The sequence below is a fragment of the Nematostella vectensis genome, chromosome 10 (assembly GCF_932526225.1).
Source record: "Nematostella vectensis chromosome 10, jaNemVect1.1, whole genome shotgun sequence".
Lineage (NCBI taxonomy): Eukaryota > Metazoa > Cnidaria > Anthozoa > Actiniaria > Edwardsiidae > Nematostella > Nematostella vectensis.
In genome coordinates this window covers 13081240-13097156 of record NC_064043.1, presented here as the reverse complement: position 1 = coordinate 13097156, position 15917 = coordinate 13081240, and the positions used below count along the sequence as shown (strand labels likewise).

The following is a 15917-nucleotide window of genomic DNA, read 5'->3' as shown; positions in this document are numbered from 1 at the left end:
ATCACTCTGGTATGTCACCAATCCATAAGTCAGACATTTTTGTAGCAAAATTAGACAATAAACATGCCTTGAAGATACTGCAAAGGCATAAAAAAGTCCCTTTTTGTTTTTTTTTTCGGGGTGGTCAGGATTTTTACCAGAGAACTCCCTTCATTCACCCCCCCCCCTCGGATTTCGCACCCCCCCCCAATAAAAATCCTGGAAACGGGCCTGAAATGAGTATATCTAATGATATCTATAAGTGCCCTTTCATGTATGGATAAAGTGTAAAATCTGATTTGACCAAGGGCATGAGAAATTGAATTTACCATTTTATGGTATGGGGTACGGGTCAAGTTAGTCACAAGCAAAATTCGACATAACACAAGATCTTCGTGCCTAATGCTGGTGAGTTGACAGCTATGGAATGTAGCCTGGTATTCCTGTCCTGGTCATAGTCCATTGCCCTTAGAAGTATGGGCCTTACTAACAAGTCGGCAAGGGGACACAGGACATGTACATCAGCAGGGAGACCATTGCTCTTATAATGAGCTGTCTAAGAATTTTTAATCGGAAAGGAATATATTTACATTCTTGTATTTGTAAAAAAATGAATTTTTACATGACTAGTGTAGAAAAAAGAAGTTATTTGCGGGATATAGGTAGTGTATATTGTAGAAAACGTTTTGTATGTGACAGAACTTGTGGTGATAGGTGCCAATAAAGATTTGTTAAAATGTCCGTGGTCCGCCATCACCAGCCCGACTTGCCCTCGACCATGTGCTTGGCGACTTCAAGAGGCAACATAACTCCTTTCATCAGAAGCTCGGTCAAACCTTTGAGAGCGTCGATACAAGCTTCAAACGGAGATAAGCACACGTACCAGCCGGCACAGAAGAAACCTATCGGCCACCCGACAAACCATAACACGAGAAACCAGATGATAGCCCAAAGAATATTCATGGCTCAGGATGGACAGGCCTAGGGAATTAATGCTAGTCAGAATAAACAAATCATGTTTATACTAGTGAAAAATCGCGAGCCCCTTGTATGTTGCTCAAGTGTATTGTACATTGTCTGATCGTTATCTGCACGGATTCTAGAAGGTTCTATATTTTGAGTGTCGATAATTCTCATCTAGAATCAATATTTACACATCATACTCGGCAAACATTGCACATAATCATTTTGTACTAAGAATAGATTACTTTCTTTGCAGCTAGGAGAAAGGGTTTTGAATTGGCGCGCGAATTCACGTGCAAGACTGTCCGCGCACGTTTTGTTGATACGGAGCTAACCGAACAGAACTTACTTCGCACAAACACAAAAAAAGGTGGGAATATCACCAAACATTTTAAATGATATGACACAGAAAAGTGTGTCTTGTATTGTGACTGTCTATTTGAGCAGTGATGCGGTTTGAGGGCGGTATATTATCTCCACCATTATAAGAAATCACACAATGATTCCATCGACGTGAAACTAAATCCCGGGGATCGTATGGTCCCGCTTCAATATGAACGATTTCATCTATTCGTTGTTATTCACACATTACCTAAACATTGCATGATGACTTACTTGCTAGATAGGCAAATTGCAAGAAAGAGCTGGCTGCAAGTGTTCAGGGTTTTTGCTTGAAGTCGGTAGAGCTAGACACTCCTAGAGGCGCGACACTTGAATGGGTTATGGTAATCACAATGCATAAAGCCAATCAGGTGTGATATTCAGGGACATTTAGCACATTATGCATACAAATGAAAAATAAATGACATTAAAATATGCAACAACCCCAGTAGAGACATCTCCTTTTATTAAGATTTTGACTGATTTACGAAAAGCGTCTTGATTTGAGTTTTTTAATTTTCGACTTTCACTACTACGAAATGGCTTCCGTTCCATTTTTCCTGTCGACTGTTCCGTTAGTTCGTTTAAAATGTTCATTGCATCACCATGGTAATGTGGGAACCGACCGGGAGCGGTGTTTCCTTCTTTTTCATTTTCAAAGATTCACAATAAAATAGAATAATTTCACTACTACGAAATGGCTTCCGTTCCATTTTTCCTGTCGACTGTTCCATTAGTTCCGTTTATAATGTTCATTTCATCACCATGGTCATGTGGGAACCGACCGGGAGCGGGGTTTCTTTTTCATTTTCAAAGATTCACAATAAAATAGAATAATTTCGTTGGAATTTATCTGTAAATCTATACATTGTTTTTGTAGTACTTTTTTTGGGATTTATCCTGGTTGTCAAGTATTTTTGTGTAATCAATTTAGTATTCATCCATGCTAAAAAAATCTACAAAATTTCATTATTGTAAAGGCAAAACCTTAGACTACACACTATCTTCACAGGTTACAAATAAAGAAACACAATCTAACTTTTTCCCTGTGAGTAGTAGCTGATTTACAAAGATATGAAGTGGGGAATTTGCATTAGAATTGAACCCACAGCTATTCAATAATCTAATCTTGGATCTTCAATATATTTTTCTTCTCTACGTCTTCCATCTCTTTCAGTACATAAGCTACATTGTATCTTAGCTGGTGGAACTTGGTAACTGGAACCTAGAAAAAAAAGGCATTAAATTCTAAAATTCTATTAAACTCTGCATTGTGGCCAGAGTGGGGTTTATCCGCTAGTTGAAGCCTTTTTTATTTGTGTTTGAGCAAGACAAAGAAAGGCCTCTGCTAGCTGGGAAGAATGGTGGTTGGAGGCTAGGATTGAGAATACAAACTAGTATGCAATGAACAAACTTAAAAATCTAAATTTAGTTTTTGCATTACAAACAAAGATGAATAAAACTCTCCAAGCCTCATACATTCTTATGACACAATTATTGCTTCTAATTCCCTTAAGGATATTGTAAATTTTGCTACCCAACCTACCCCCTATCCATTTTTTAATGACCATTTATATATATAAACAGAAATTGCATATAATATTTGCAGCTTTTAATCCTTTTATTAAAAAAATATATTTACAATATTTACTTTTTTTTATTTTCGATATTTCTTTTTCAAAGATAGCCTTGACCCCCTGCCACCCCTTTTGAATTTTTCTTGGCTTCCGTGATGTTTTTAACTTTACAATGTAATGCCTCTGTGTAGACAATGGAAATATTGGGAGTTCTCAAATTGGTACAATTTTAGATAATTCTTTAAAAATGATGTAAGTTGTACTTAGGTATAAGCCACAGAATTTGTGAGTAGGCTAATATCTATATATGTATAGGAAATTTCTAAACAACAATGAAGCCTACTCACTTATTCTGTAAATAAAAATGAGCAATGGCAGAATGCTGTGCATTATATCATGCTTATCTCACCTCAAAAGTATGAGTCTCTCCATTACTTAGTTTGGTCTCCATCATGATGGATGGCTCTAGTGATCTGTTTAATGCACTAGACAGACAACAGAAAACAGTCAGCACAAATCACCCTTTGATTTAAAGTGAGATGAAACCTATACTTGTTACAATAACAGCAATACAATCATTGAAGCGTTTTGCTTTTAAACTTTGTCTTTGAGATTGTAAAATATTGTTAGTAATTAGTTCATAAAAACAGAAATTACATTTCATGACAAACTTTTCTAATTCTAAGGTTCCCAAGGAAAGATAATAAGAAAAGCAAGGTTACTTGACTCATTGGGGGACCAACATTTTGTAAGAAACTAAGAGATAGCTATGTCTTACAATTTTGCAATTTGCTTTGAAGAATCAGACAAAATTGGATTACAAAACAAGCATGTTCATTTAAAAATGGAGAATGAAAGTTGTTACAACACCAGTAAAATCATCAAGTTTATGAGCATGAATTACGGTGAAGGAATCACGGTGAAATTACGGTGAAGCATCACAGACAAGGAATTATTATTTCTCAATTCAATGATTCACAATAAATGAAATAGCAGGGGCGTAGCCAGGGGGGTGGCCTAGGGGGCCCGGGCCCCACCATTTTAGCAGCCAAAAATACAGTAAATGTATGAGGCATTATCTAAAATACAGAAGAAAATGCCTTGAAAGTCCCTTTTGGCCCCCCTCCTGTTAAAAATCCTGGCTACGCTGCTGAAAAGTATGCTCATGGTGGCAGGCTTCTTGCCCTTTTTTAAAATGTCTTTATTATTCTATAAATACTGTATTGTAGGGTAGAGGCCAAACTAATAAATGAAATAAAATTATTACTTTCAAGGGGAGTCCTTGACCAGAAAGGTTATACTACCTTGTTGAAATTGCTACATCCACTCTCCAGCGAAGGGCATCTAGTTTAGGCAATCTACATCTATTCTCAAGAGCTCTTTTCTCTAATTGTTGCCGCCTACAACAAAAGATTGTAAACTCAGTTGGCTGCTTCAAATTCACAGCTCCAAGTCTCTTATTGAAACTATAGAGAATTCTTCCATTTTTCACGAGAAACTACTGTCAATTATTTTTTCATTGTAATGCAGATTTTTTTGCCAGTCAAGCTAAAATAACTAAGAATGATTATACTAATAAGCATGCCCTTAAGGCTCAGGAAAACTTTTACCCTTACTTTTCTCCAAAGACTACACTGGATATATCAGGAATGAATTCTGGTGGTATTCTGAAAGACAAAGCAATGCTTATAGAGTCACATCCTTGACATTTGCTACAATATGCCTCGTGCAAATTGTCTACATACTTAATCTATATAAATTAAATATATTACAAATAACATTAACAAACACCAAATTTACAAATCATTCAAAAGACAAGCAAACAATATAGATTGAAATAATCTACTGCAACACCCTGTAAGCCTCACTCATTAAACTTCCTTTTGTATGTTTGTATGTTTTATGGTTCTCTACATCTTTGTACTTTTTCAAAGTAGGTAAGGGATAACCCATGCATTGGTTTTGTACACACACAAAAATTAAGCAACTCACCAATTTGACCTACCATACCTGCCAACCCCCAGACTTGAAAAACCGGGAGATAATTTCAGGGGGGAGGGGAGAGGGTTTGGTATGGGTGGGGGGATTAGCAAATAACAGAGTTTTGCTCGAAGATGTGAGTGTTCTTTTGTTCTATTATCGCTGTTGGGTACCCTATCGTAAAGCAGAAGAAAAGATGATAGGTAAAATAAGTCTGTTTTTCCAGAAATTCATTCAACTTTGTAACAAATATTCTGAATAATATATTCAAACGATATTACGCTTGTACAATCTCAGTTTATATTTATTTGATAAAATATGATAAAATGGTGAAAACTTTGATCGGAATTTTCGCGATGTCCACTTTCGAAATTACTTGTGTTGCAATTACTTTTTGGTAAAACACCAGATTGACTGGGCTAATGGTTCAATGTCATGAACGTCAATTTCAACTTCTTTTTGAGAGGCCAGAATTTTATTCCATTGTATCCTGACCACAGAGCGCCTAAAAATTCTCTCTGATGAGCCTTGAAGTTCGTGGCCGGCATAATTTACAATGCAAACTTGTGCGAAAATGGCTCCGAAGTGTTAGCCAATTTCTCAACAATTTGCACGAAAATATGGTCAAACTTGATTGGTCGATATATGCAAGCATTTCAGTATTGTGCTAGTAGTCCTGTGGTCTACAAGAAACGCCTGGAAAAGGCTCATTTAAAGTTTCTTGAAAAACCTGAAAACGTCTTAACTTGAATACAAACTATAAGAATTGCATAACTTTGTGGCTAAAATTCAACTTTCACTTCCAAAACAACTCGACTGATTAAAATTTGGTCGTAAACTGGGAGATTTAAGGTCAAACTGGGAGACCGGGAGATTTGATAAAAATCCAAGAGTCTCCCGGTAAAACCGGGAGAGTTGGAAGGTATGACCTACTAAACATTCTCTAAGTATGTTCAAGCTCAATGTATGTCAACTCTTTGCAAAAAGGGGCCTGTAAACACAGTACCTTCCAACTTAAGACTGTCAAAAGATTTTAAGCAACCATAAAATATACCTTATTTCTGTTAGATTTGCTTTGAATTGTTCAGCTTTGAGAGATTTCAATGGAAGTCTTAGCGCACTTGTTAGGAGAGTGTACAACCCAGAGAACACTGCAGAGATTGAATCCTCCGGCAGTTTGCCAGTACTCAGAGATGCAATGATATTCTCTTCTGGTTCTAAGCCTTCAAGGGAAGCAACTATCACTAAAAATAAAACACAGACAAGCATATATTTTTAAAGAGTGTATTACATTTCAGAAAAGATCTTTTTTTGTAAGACATAAATATGTAGCAAATGCAGTACAATAATATTCCAGGTATAGTTTAACAATTAAAAGAGCTGACAAAACAAGAAAAGATCAAACTTACAGTTACACTGAAGAATGTTGTATGCATTTTCCTAAATTTGCAAGGCTTGTAACACTACCCTCAAAGGGATAACACAATCCTCCTAGGGATAACACTACCCTTCTAGGGATAACACTACCTTCCTAGGGATAACACTACCCTCCTAGGGATAACACTACCCTTCTAGGCATTAAATGGGTTCTTTTAATTCGTTGTGTGATATTTCTACGGAGGATGCCATTTCGGATCCAAGCTTATTATCCAGCAGCGAATATACCCTTCACGCATGCACTAGTCACTGTGGGCTCAAATAGTGGCCAGTCAACAATGAATGGAGCATGCGTTCTGGAACTCCCCGTCCACGATTGTGGAAGGCAGTTTGATCAAACAAAGTTTTCAACCCAGGGCAGAGGTCTCTTTTCCTCGCAAACGCCAGCCCAGCGAAATACAGAGAAAAGAGGCCTCTGCTAGCAGGGGAGGAGACCTGGGCTGGGTTCCCAGAAAGCAGGTTAACGCTAACCCAGGGATAAATGCCCTTTTTATCCAATCAAATGTCAAAATAGCCATATTTATCCCTGGGTTAGCGCTAACCTGCTTTCTAGGAACCGACAAGTGCACATTTCAAACACACATGAGCAAACACACATTTCGCTGTGCAGTTTGTAACACGTACAATGCATGTGTTTTGAATTCCTTGCTACGGAGAAGAAAGAGGGCTTTATGAGGTATCAGGTAATGGCTGCTCTTGGTAAACGCTCTTCAAAAAAAATTAAATAATTCCCCATGCAGCACGCCACTCAAGCCTAAAACCAAACAAGCAAAGGCAGAAAACCACGATCCGACAGATATGGAGAAATTAATGATGATGATGGAACAGATGAATAGGAAACTGGACAAATTGGAAGCTATCGAGGCAAGACTCACGCACGTGGACGAAGAGATTCATGAACTGAAAATTTCTGTGGAGTCCGCGCACGAAAAAACTGAGACAGTAGAAAAAACGCAACTGACCCAAGAAAAAGCATTAAACAATCTTGGAACTCAAGTGAATAATACAAGTGCGTTAATAAAGGATTTAAAGCATGAGCTTGTTGACCTCAAAGTGCAGTCCATGCGGAACAATCTGATATTTTACAACGTGAATGAATGCGTGGAGGAAGACCCATTTGCTGTTGTACAAAAAGTCCTGGTCACTAACTTTAAATTTAAAGATGAAGAAGTAAAAGCAATTGAAATTGAGCGAGCCCACTGCCTTGGTAGACGAGACCCGAATAAAGACAAGCCAAGGACCCTTATCGCAAGGCTTTTGAGATTTCAAGACAAAGAGTCCATCCTGTGATTGGCCTATCGAATTAAAGGCACCAACATTGCTGTGGCCGAACAATTTCCAAAAGAAATTACCGCTAGACGAAAGGAGCTCTATCCCATAATAAAAACCGCAAAGAATCAAGGTCATAAAGCAATAATGGTAAAAGACCAACTCATTATAAAGGGCCAGGTGTACAGAGGTTAAACGATATATCCATATATATTATTTGATGTCCCTTCTTTAGACACAATGATGGGTGAAATCCTTTTTGTATCGACACAATGATGGGTGAAGATATTTTATGTCACCATTGCAATTATAGTTGTAAGAAAGATACTAGCATTTTGTGTCAATTATGCCATCACAAATTCCATCTTAGACCTGAATGCCTTCAATTACCGAGTCGAGAAATAAGTACCCTAAATGCTTCTCAATTTACATGTAAAGTATGTATTCATGATTGTTTCCCTCTTTCAGATCTTGACTCAAATGATTTCAATATTGCACTTAGTAATCGCTTTACTGAGCGAGATTTAGAAAAACTAGATAATTTGGCTTTAAATCCCTTTTCAGCATTTGATAAAGATAATGATAGACCAGGTGAAAATAGCTTACTCAATCCGGATAAGAACCTTATAACCCCTGACGTTTTTAAAAATGGTAGTAATTATTACACAACTGAGCAGTTTGTCAATATCCAAAAATCATCTGGCATGTGTAAAAAAGATGAGATATCCTTTATACACCTAAACTTAAGATCAATCAAAAATAAGCTTGATTCATTTTTGTTGTACCTAAATAACTTAGACTTTAGTTTCAATGTCATTCAACGTGATTCCTGCCTTGAGGAGATGCTCAAGGACTAGACGTACACGTTCGTCATGAACCTCTTGCGTCGGTTCATGGATCAAGATATCATCCATGTGACATACGATGCCTTCTAAACCTTCCAGTGTCATAGACATGGTACGTTGAAAGACTTCGGGTGTGGAGCTTATCCCGAATGGGAGTCGATTGAAGCAGAACCGACCATAGGGTGTCACAAAGGTGGTGAGGATTAGGCTTAGGTTCGAGGATTAGCTGGATGGGGATAGGATGAGGCTTAGGTTCGAGGATTAGCTGGATGGGGATAGGATGAGGCTTAGATTCGAGGATTAGCTGGATGGGGATAGGATGAGGCTTAGATTCGAGGATTAGCTGGATGGGGATAGGATGAGGCTTAGATTCGAGGATTAGATGGATGGGGATAGGATGAGGCTTAGATTCGAGGATTAGATGGATGGGGATAGGATGAGGCTTAGATTCGAGGATTAGATGGATGGGGATAGGATGAGGCTTAGGTTCGAGGATTAGCTGGATGGGGATAGGATGAGGCTTAGGTTCGAGGATTAGCTGGATGGGGATAGGATGAGGCTTAGATTCGAGGATTAGATGGATGGGGATAGGATGAGGCTTAGATTCGAGGATTAGATGGATGGGGATAGGATGAGGCTTAGGTTCGAGGATTAGATGGATGGGGATAGGATGAGGCTTAGATTCGAGGATTAGATAGATGGGGATAGAATGAGGCTTAAATTCGAGGATTAGCTGGATGGGGATAGGATGAGGCTTAGATTCGAGGATTAGATGGATGGGGATAGGATGAGGCTTAGGTTCGAGGATTAGATGGATGGGGATAGGATGAGGCTTAGATTCGAGGATTAGATAGATGGGGATAGAATGAGGCTTAAATTCGAGGATTAGCTGGATGGGGATAGGATGAGGCTTAGATTCGAGGATTAGCTGGATGGGGATAGGATGAGGCTCAGATTCTAGGATTAGCTGGATGGGGATAGGATGAGGCTTAGATTCGAGGATTAGATGGATGGGGATAGGATGAGGCTTAGATTCGTCGTCGAGTGGAATCCGCCAGGAGCCAGAGTTGGCGTCAAGCTCCGAGAAGATCTGTCTTTCAGCTTAGCGAGATTTTCATCTACACTTGCCATTGGGTGGATCTCCCTCTTCACGGCCCTGTTAAGTGAGGTGAGGTCCACACAGATCCTGACGTCTCCATTCCTCTTTGGGGCATTGACCATCCCGGAGCACCAGTCAGTAGGGGTGGTTACAGGTGATATGACCCCCTGGGCGACCATTCCCTCTAGCTTCTGTTTTACCTTGGGTAACAGTGGATGCGGTATACGACGTGGAGTGTACAGACAGACTGGTACTGCGTCTTCTTTCAGCGGTACCTTGTAGGGCTCTTTCATCATGCCAAGGCCCTTAAAGAGGGGAATTCTTCCCTAAAGTTCGGCACCTTTTCCATGTTATTTACTTCGGGTTCGGACTTGGACAAGAGGTTGTTCCTCTGGTTACTCGTGACGTAGACATTCTCGTGGTGCGCCTTATCGCTGGCTTGAAATGTTGCGTTCGTGATCTGCCCTTTCATGAGGTGAGACAGTTTTACTCCACCGGGACCTCGGAACTCAGTCTTGACTTCCTCGAGCTGCATGCCTTTCATCCAAGGTGTTTGGTCGCTGACGACTGTCACCTTGGACCAGCTGTCCAGCTTGAAGTCACATGCATTCCCATCGACAAGTAATTCCACTGACCAGAAGTTCTCGCTGATAGAGTTTACTTCGCCCATCATGTAGAAAGGTGTCAAAGTTTCTGTCATCATGGTCACCCACTTCATGGACTTGTTTAGCTGATTGGCACACTGTTGCGAAATGAAATCTTCTGACAGTTGTGGCACTGGATATTCTAGGCGGGGCAGTCTTTTCGAAGGTGAACTGCCTGTCTTCCACACCAGCGGCAACGCGGGATATGCTGCAGGCTTTCTGGCGGTTGTGTGAATTTGCCAAAGGCTGAAGGGCCAGAACCTCTATGTGGATCACTGCCTTTGTTGCCTGGGCCTCTGGGAGCACCTCTTTTCTTTGCAGGGTTGTTGCGACCTCGGTCTGTGTGGTGGATAGGTTCAGGTTCTGGTTCCCCACTTATCACTTGCTTGTGAGCTCTTGAAATCTCTGCAGCTCTTAAACTTTCTACTACCCTAGCAAGGTCTGAAACAGGCCTCCTCGCAGTAGCCGCTCCTTTCCGCTTTCATCTGAGGTGCCGATAACGTTGCGGCAACCCCTCAGTAGATCAAATTATGGCAAATTATCCACTAGGAATAAAGTATCCACAATTTGGAATACTATTCCTGATTCATTAAAATGTTGTAATTCCTTTAGGCTATTCAAAAAGCAATACAAAAATTACATTTTAGAGTGTAACAAGTTTTAGATTTTTCTCCAAATAATCAACCTGTTGTAAATATATTATGTTTTTTTTCTTTCTGCTTGATTGGCATATGTCCTGTGATACAAGATAACTAAAACTTATTTGTCATGAAATTATACACTTGTACATGTACCTAATTTGATACCTTTAATGAAAATATGTATGATCCTTTTACAAAAGGTGGACTACTTGTTAAAGCCTGTTAGGGTTTGTTTATTCCTCCTACCAATTGTAATAAGAATATATGTATATGACAACAATCATAATTATGGTAAATAAATAAATGAATAAATAAATAAAATAAAAAATAAAGAGTCTCAAACTAAAATCTATCATGAGATTTGCAAAGTACACATGTCAACAATTACTGTCCACAGTATTTTAATAAAAATGAAGCATGATTTGCCCGTTGTTTTTTTAGAAGAAATCTGCTGTCCGATAATAGGGCTAGGGTGTCCGATAATAGGGCTAGGGTGTCCGATAATAGTGCTTTACAACACGTCTTGACGAACTATTGTTTTCTTCCAAATTTAAATAGATAGATAGATGCCTTTTTTAAGAGGGATTCACTTAATATAACAATGATAATGTACGCATGGCCCTCAACAGAAACAAAATAAATAAAAGCTATTTACAAATACTGTTTACAGCAAAATCATTGACGAAACTATTTACAATAACAATCCTTTGCTAATTTATAAACTTATTTACAGTGTTATGATATATTCTCTTAGTTTTGCGGAGAAGTCGGTGATTGACTTGGCTTCTTTGCTTTCTAGTGGCAATGCATTCCACCTTTTAGCTGCTACAAACTTAAAGCTGTTTTTTGCTAATGTAGTCCGAGTCTTTGGAAGTACTAAGTTATGGTTTGCTGCATTTTTAGTTTTCTTGTTATGTACATCACTACAACGAACATATCTCTGATATGGGGTCATATTGTTCATTGCCTTAAAGAGCAAAACAAGTTGTAGGTAGATTATTCTTTTGTCGAAGGGGACAATATTTAGTTCTTCAAAAAGTGGTTTTGCGGGTGCATCCCATTTCTTATCAATGATTACCCGCGCACATTGTTTCTGGAACTTGACCATATCGTCGATGTGTTGTTTTTTGGTCGAGCCCCAGACGATAGCACCATAGTCTAATATTGGCTGTATGAGCGAATGGTAGAACAGGGTTCTTGCTTTAAGTGACAGGAATTTCTTTGTCCTTTTTAACAAGCCTAGTCGCTTGGAGATCTTATTGTGAATGTACTTGGGGTGGTTGTCCCAGGTTAAGGAGTTGTCTAATCTTATGCCAAGCAGTTTAACTTCATTGACACATTCAAGCTGGCCATTTAACCATCGAAATTTGTTCAATTGGTCGAATTATTATGTTTAATGGTCAGTGATTTCTAGCTATGAAACCTAAGACTCATATGTGTTTTGTACGCGAGGAATCTTAGCGTAAATCTAAAGTGTCCAATAATAGGTACTATTACCTTTATAACATAGAAGTACAGTAACTTGCTTAAATATAAGTGTCATTTACCTTGCAAAACCTTCCTAAATTGCAGCTTTTCCATATGCTTGAGGTGCGGAATCATTCGCTTAACTTCTTCTGGAACTCGAGGCCCGAAGAATAGCGAGTTTTCTACGAATGTGTCGACAACGGCAGAAGTGCTCCTTTCGCGACCCGCCATCTTGAATGTATGCTCGCACTAGTTCCTCGCGGTCATAACTATCACAGGAGGCCCAGAGGCAGGGGCAAATAAAAAAGGAAAAGTCCTGGCTCCGACCGACGCACTCAAGAGAGTATGATCTGTTGTCCTACCAAACGCGCAATGTTTTACAAAGGCGACAAAAGAAGGCAAGCTATGTTCTTTTTAAGGGGTTTTACAGCGACTACAAATAATTGAATAAAGATGTCCCCGATACTACGAGACCGGCTGGGGGACAACACGAAACCAAATAAACACGGCGTTTGGTATAAGGGGCGGCTTGTAATAAGGGACAATCTATCACGATGGAAGACTGAGCTAAAGCAAACCCCCCTTTTCCGTGTCACAGGGCCTTTGCCCTTCCTGGGCCTTCTGCGTGGAACTCGCTACCTAAGTTAATTAGGGACATAAAAGGCCATGAGCCGTTTTTGTAAGAATATGTTTAGTTTTAGCGCATTATAAGTAAATAAACATGTAGCATTGTCAATGGTACATGTACAGAATGGTGTGACGGCGTTTGCAGTAGGCGTATAAACAAAATGAAGGTCGTATAGAGAAAACGTGTGAAAGGGAAGTGCAGGGCAAAGTTTTGTATAGCAGTAAGCCTTAGCCGATAAAACTTCCTCTTGGAACTCTCCCTTCCGCACGGCATGGACTTGTAATTCCAAATAAGCGCTACTTTGCTCTCCCTGGAGAAATCTGGAAAGATCTTTCCAGGGAGAGCAGGCCCGTACCCGTTTGGGGGGGGGGGGGGGGTGCAGGAGGTGAAATCAACCCCCCCCCCCACAACGGCCAAAGGTTCCTTTTCGGTTCCCAATAGACGTGTAGACAAAACTATTAAGCATCAGCTAGATCACTCTGGTATGTAGCCAAATCCGACAATAAACGTCCCGTGGAGATGATACTGCAAAGGCATGGTCAGATTTTTATCAGAGAAATCCCTTCTCACCCCCCCCCCCCCCCCCCCCTCCCACCCCGGAAATATTAGGTCGACTTTTTCGGATTTCGCACCCCCCCCCCCCACCCCCCCCAAGAAAAATCCTTGGTACGGGCCTGGAGAACACTTCAGTTTTATGACTTGTTGCTTTTGCTATTCTTACGAGGTATAGTCTTGCGTTTAAAAGCGTGCTCAATATAATTAATGAGTAGTTGTGATTTCATCATATTCAGTCCGGCCCCGTAATGCGTACCGTCATAACTATAAACCCCTTCAGTCATAGGGAAAACATCAAACACGGGTACACCTTTAGCCTTGAAATATTTCTTCATAGCGGCATTGTAAGTTCTAATTTTCTCTTTCCCTTGCCAAAACCGATAAGCTACGGGTTTGGTGAAACTCGGGCTATGGGTGGTCACCCAAATGAACTTGGGCCAATCGCGATCGCCAATCAAACTCAGCATGGGTTCAATATAGCCCTCTTGGTAAAGCTTTGCGTTAAAACCATCATGAATGCCAACACTGATAAAAAATGCAGTCCGTTTCTTAGCCAGAATGCTTTTATTTACCAGCTCTACGGGGCCTTCCCGAAACTCGTAGCAGTAAGATAAATTGAGCATGTACTGAAAATACGGAACTCCGGGGCAAAACTTTGTCCGTGGTTCCACATCAGCTCTTTCTCTAATAGTTTTTCTGTTGCAACTTGAAGGCCCCCTATCGACAAACTGCCGTTCACCATGGCACATTTCAGATGCATTCTGCACAGCCCCTCTTTCGGGGTCATCAGTAAAGAGCGTGAACAGGGAATTACTAAAATGCCGCATAAGCGAATCGCCGATCAAAACTAGGCTGTCTAGCCGCTCCGATACTACCCTGCAAGCCTCCTCGCTGGTGTAGTTTTTTAATACACATGCCTCATTCCGAGGGACCCAGTTGAACAACTCGGCGGAGATGACTGCGGAAATCAGTACATGATTCACAAGTACAATTTGCCTCCCCTATACCACACGTTCCTGCAGTCTCGTTGCAACAAGGGGCTGGACTGTTTGGCTCACAAACCGCAGGTATCGCCGGGCCGAATACTGGTGAAGTCTTGATGACATTTTCTGGCCCGCAGCGCCCATCATCTCGGGATAACTTGACTGGTGCCCCTCGAAACTCGCGCAGAGCCATGTCTTTTTTGACACGATCTTCATCGTGTTGTAGTGTAACCCACGACTTCTTTTTCCATTTGCCGTGACAAAGGCATTCCAAAATGTCCTTGCAATAGTTAGGTCGCATTTTTGGACTCTTTGGACCCGAGGAATTCTCGTTTTCAGCTTGAAAATAAGTTACTAGGAAGATAATCGCAGAGAAAATGATAAAAACGGCTAGATTTCTATGCCGCAACATTCTTGTTAAAAAGCTTTCGATAGGTCTACGATATTGAACCATATCTCGAATTATTTTCACTGATAGAAAGTGATGAATGAAAGAAAAGAGTACTGCAAATAAAGCAAACTCGGTAATTACCTCTTGGTTAGTTATATATAATAAACAAATAATCTTCGACCTAAACTCGGGGCTTCAACGTGGCAGAAGACATAATTATCTGTTATTATATTTGTATATAAGAAAGTCAACGAGAACCCCCTTTCATTGTTTTCCTGGAGGTTCAAATGGAGGGCGCTGATTGGTCGAGTGGCAGTAATAATTTTCTAATTTAAACATTTGGTGCTTTTATAAAAGCGTCCTATAAAAAAAGCCTTTGCGAAATAACTGAACTAGTCTAGCAGCTCTTGTTTAAGACACACGAAATATTTCAAAGTAAGGGTATAACTTACCGTCTACTTATCATGCGCAAGTATATTTGCATAGAGACAAACAGGCCAAAAAACAATACTTTTCGGTCTAGCTACAAATGTAATAGATAATTCAGCGCATTTTGGATAGTTAAAACATGTCAACAAGTGCTACGAGTGGACGAATTCTTATTCATGGTAAGAACAGACCAAGACTTTTGCTGAAAGAGGGGGGGTTGATCTAATGGTGATGGATAAGAAAAACATTTATTTAATTTTCGATTTTCTCGGCCGTTAAAAGTACCCGACGGCCAAAAAAAATCAAAATAAACATAGATATTTTGGTGCAAGAAAAGTTAAAGTATAAATCAGAAGTATTTTTTAATGTCGAATTTCCATTGGAATACATACAGTTAACTAAAGAAAAGTTTCACATTCCAGTCATCGCATTGAGTTTACTAGAATCTGACAAATCCGCAAAAACATCTATACACACATCCTCAAAATACATTTTGTATATGAATCAATGCATGCATACATATTTACTTCCTAATTAAAAAATGTTCAGACGCTCGTAGCTGTTACCATGGCATTCTTTCAATCTGATTACATTTTCACGATGTTTTCACCGACGTTATTAAAATTGATTTATGGCAATGATGATTATT

General features: G+C 39.8%; 2 protein-coding genes across 2 annotated transcripts; both read right to left on the bottom strand.

Annotated features, from left to right (window-relative positions):
- Nucleotides 1–527: 527 nt before the first annotated feature.
- Nucleotides 528–12540, bottom strand: LOC5512500 (COMM domain-containing protein 5). Its single transcript, XM_032381945.2, has 7 exons — nt 12363–12540; nt 5935–6124; nt 4517–4567; nt 4205–4300; nt 3310–3385; nt 1558–2548; nt 528–960 (listed from the first exon to the last, which is right to left on the bottom strand). The coding sequence occupies exons 1-6, from the start codon at nt 12511–12513 to the stop codon at nt 2447–2449; spliced, it is 666 nt and encodes a 221-aa protein (XP_032237836.2). The 5' UTR covers nt 12514–12540; the 3' UTR covers nt 528–960; nt 1558–2446.
- Nucleotides 12541–13565: 1025 nt separating this feature from the next.
- On the bottom strand, nt 13566–14749 carry LOC5512531. The gene is made up of 2 exons (XM_048733561.1): nt 14528–14749; nt 13566–14466 (listed from the first exon to the last, which is right to left on the bottom strand). Exons 1-2 carry the CDS (start codon nt 14747–14749, stop codon nt 13603–13605), a joined length of 1086 nt encoding a protein of 361 aa, XP_048589518.1. The 3' UTR covers nt 13566–13602.
- Nucleotides 14750–15917: the final 1168 nt, after the last annotated feature.

Bases quoted from the DNA above. Each gene is read 5' to 3' on its own strand.
- LOC5512500 (XM_032381945.2), bottom strand. From the start codon at position 12,513: ATGGCGGGTCGCGAAAGGAGCACTTCTGCCGTTGTCGACACATTCGTA. The intron at 3,386-4,204 runs GTAGTATAACCT...TTGTCTGTCTAG, and splicing joins GATGTAGCAATTTCAACAAG to TGCATTAAACAGATCACTAG. The intron at 2,549-3,309 runs GTGAGATAAGCA...TTTTTTTTCTAG, and splicing joins GAGAGACTCATACTTTTGAG to GTTCCAGTTACCAAGTTCCA.
- LOC5512531 (XM_048733561.1), bottom strand. From the start codon at position 14,749: ATGCGACCTAACTATTGCAAGGACATTTTGGAATGCCTTTGTCACGGC. The intron at 14,467-14,527 runs GTTTGTGAGCCA...CGTGTGGTATAG, and splicing joins TCGGCCCGGCGATACCTGCG to GGGAGGCAAATTGTACTTGT.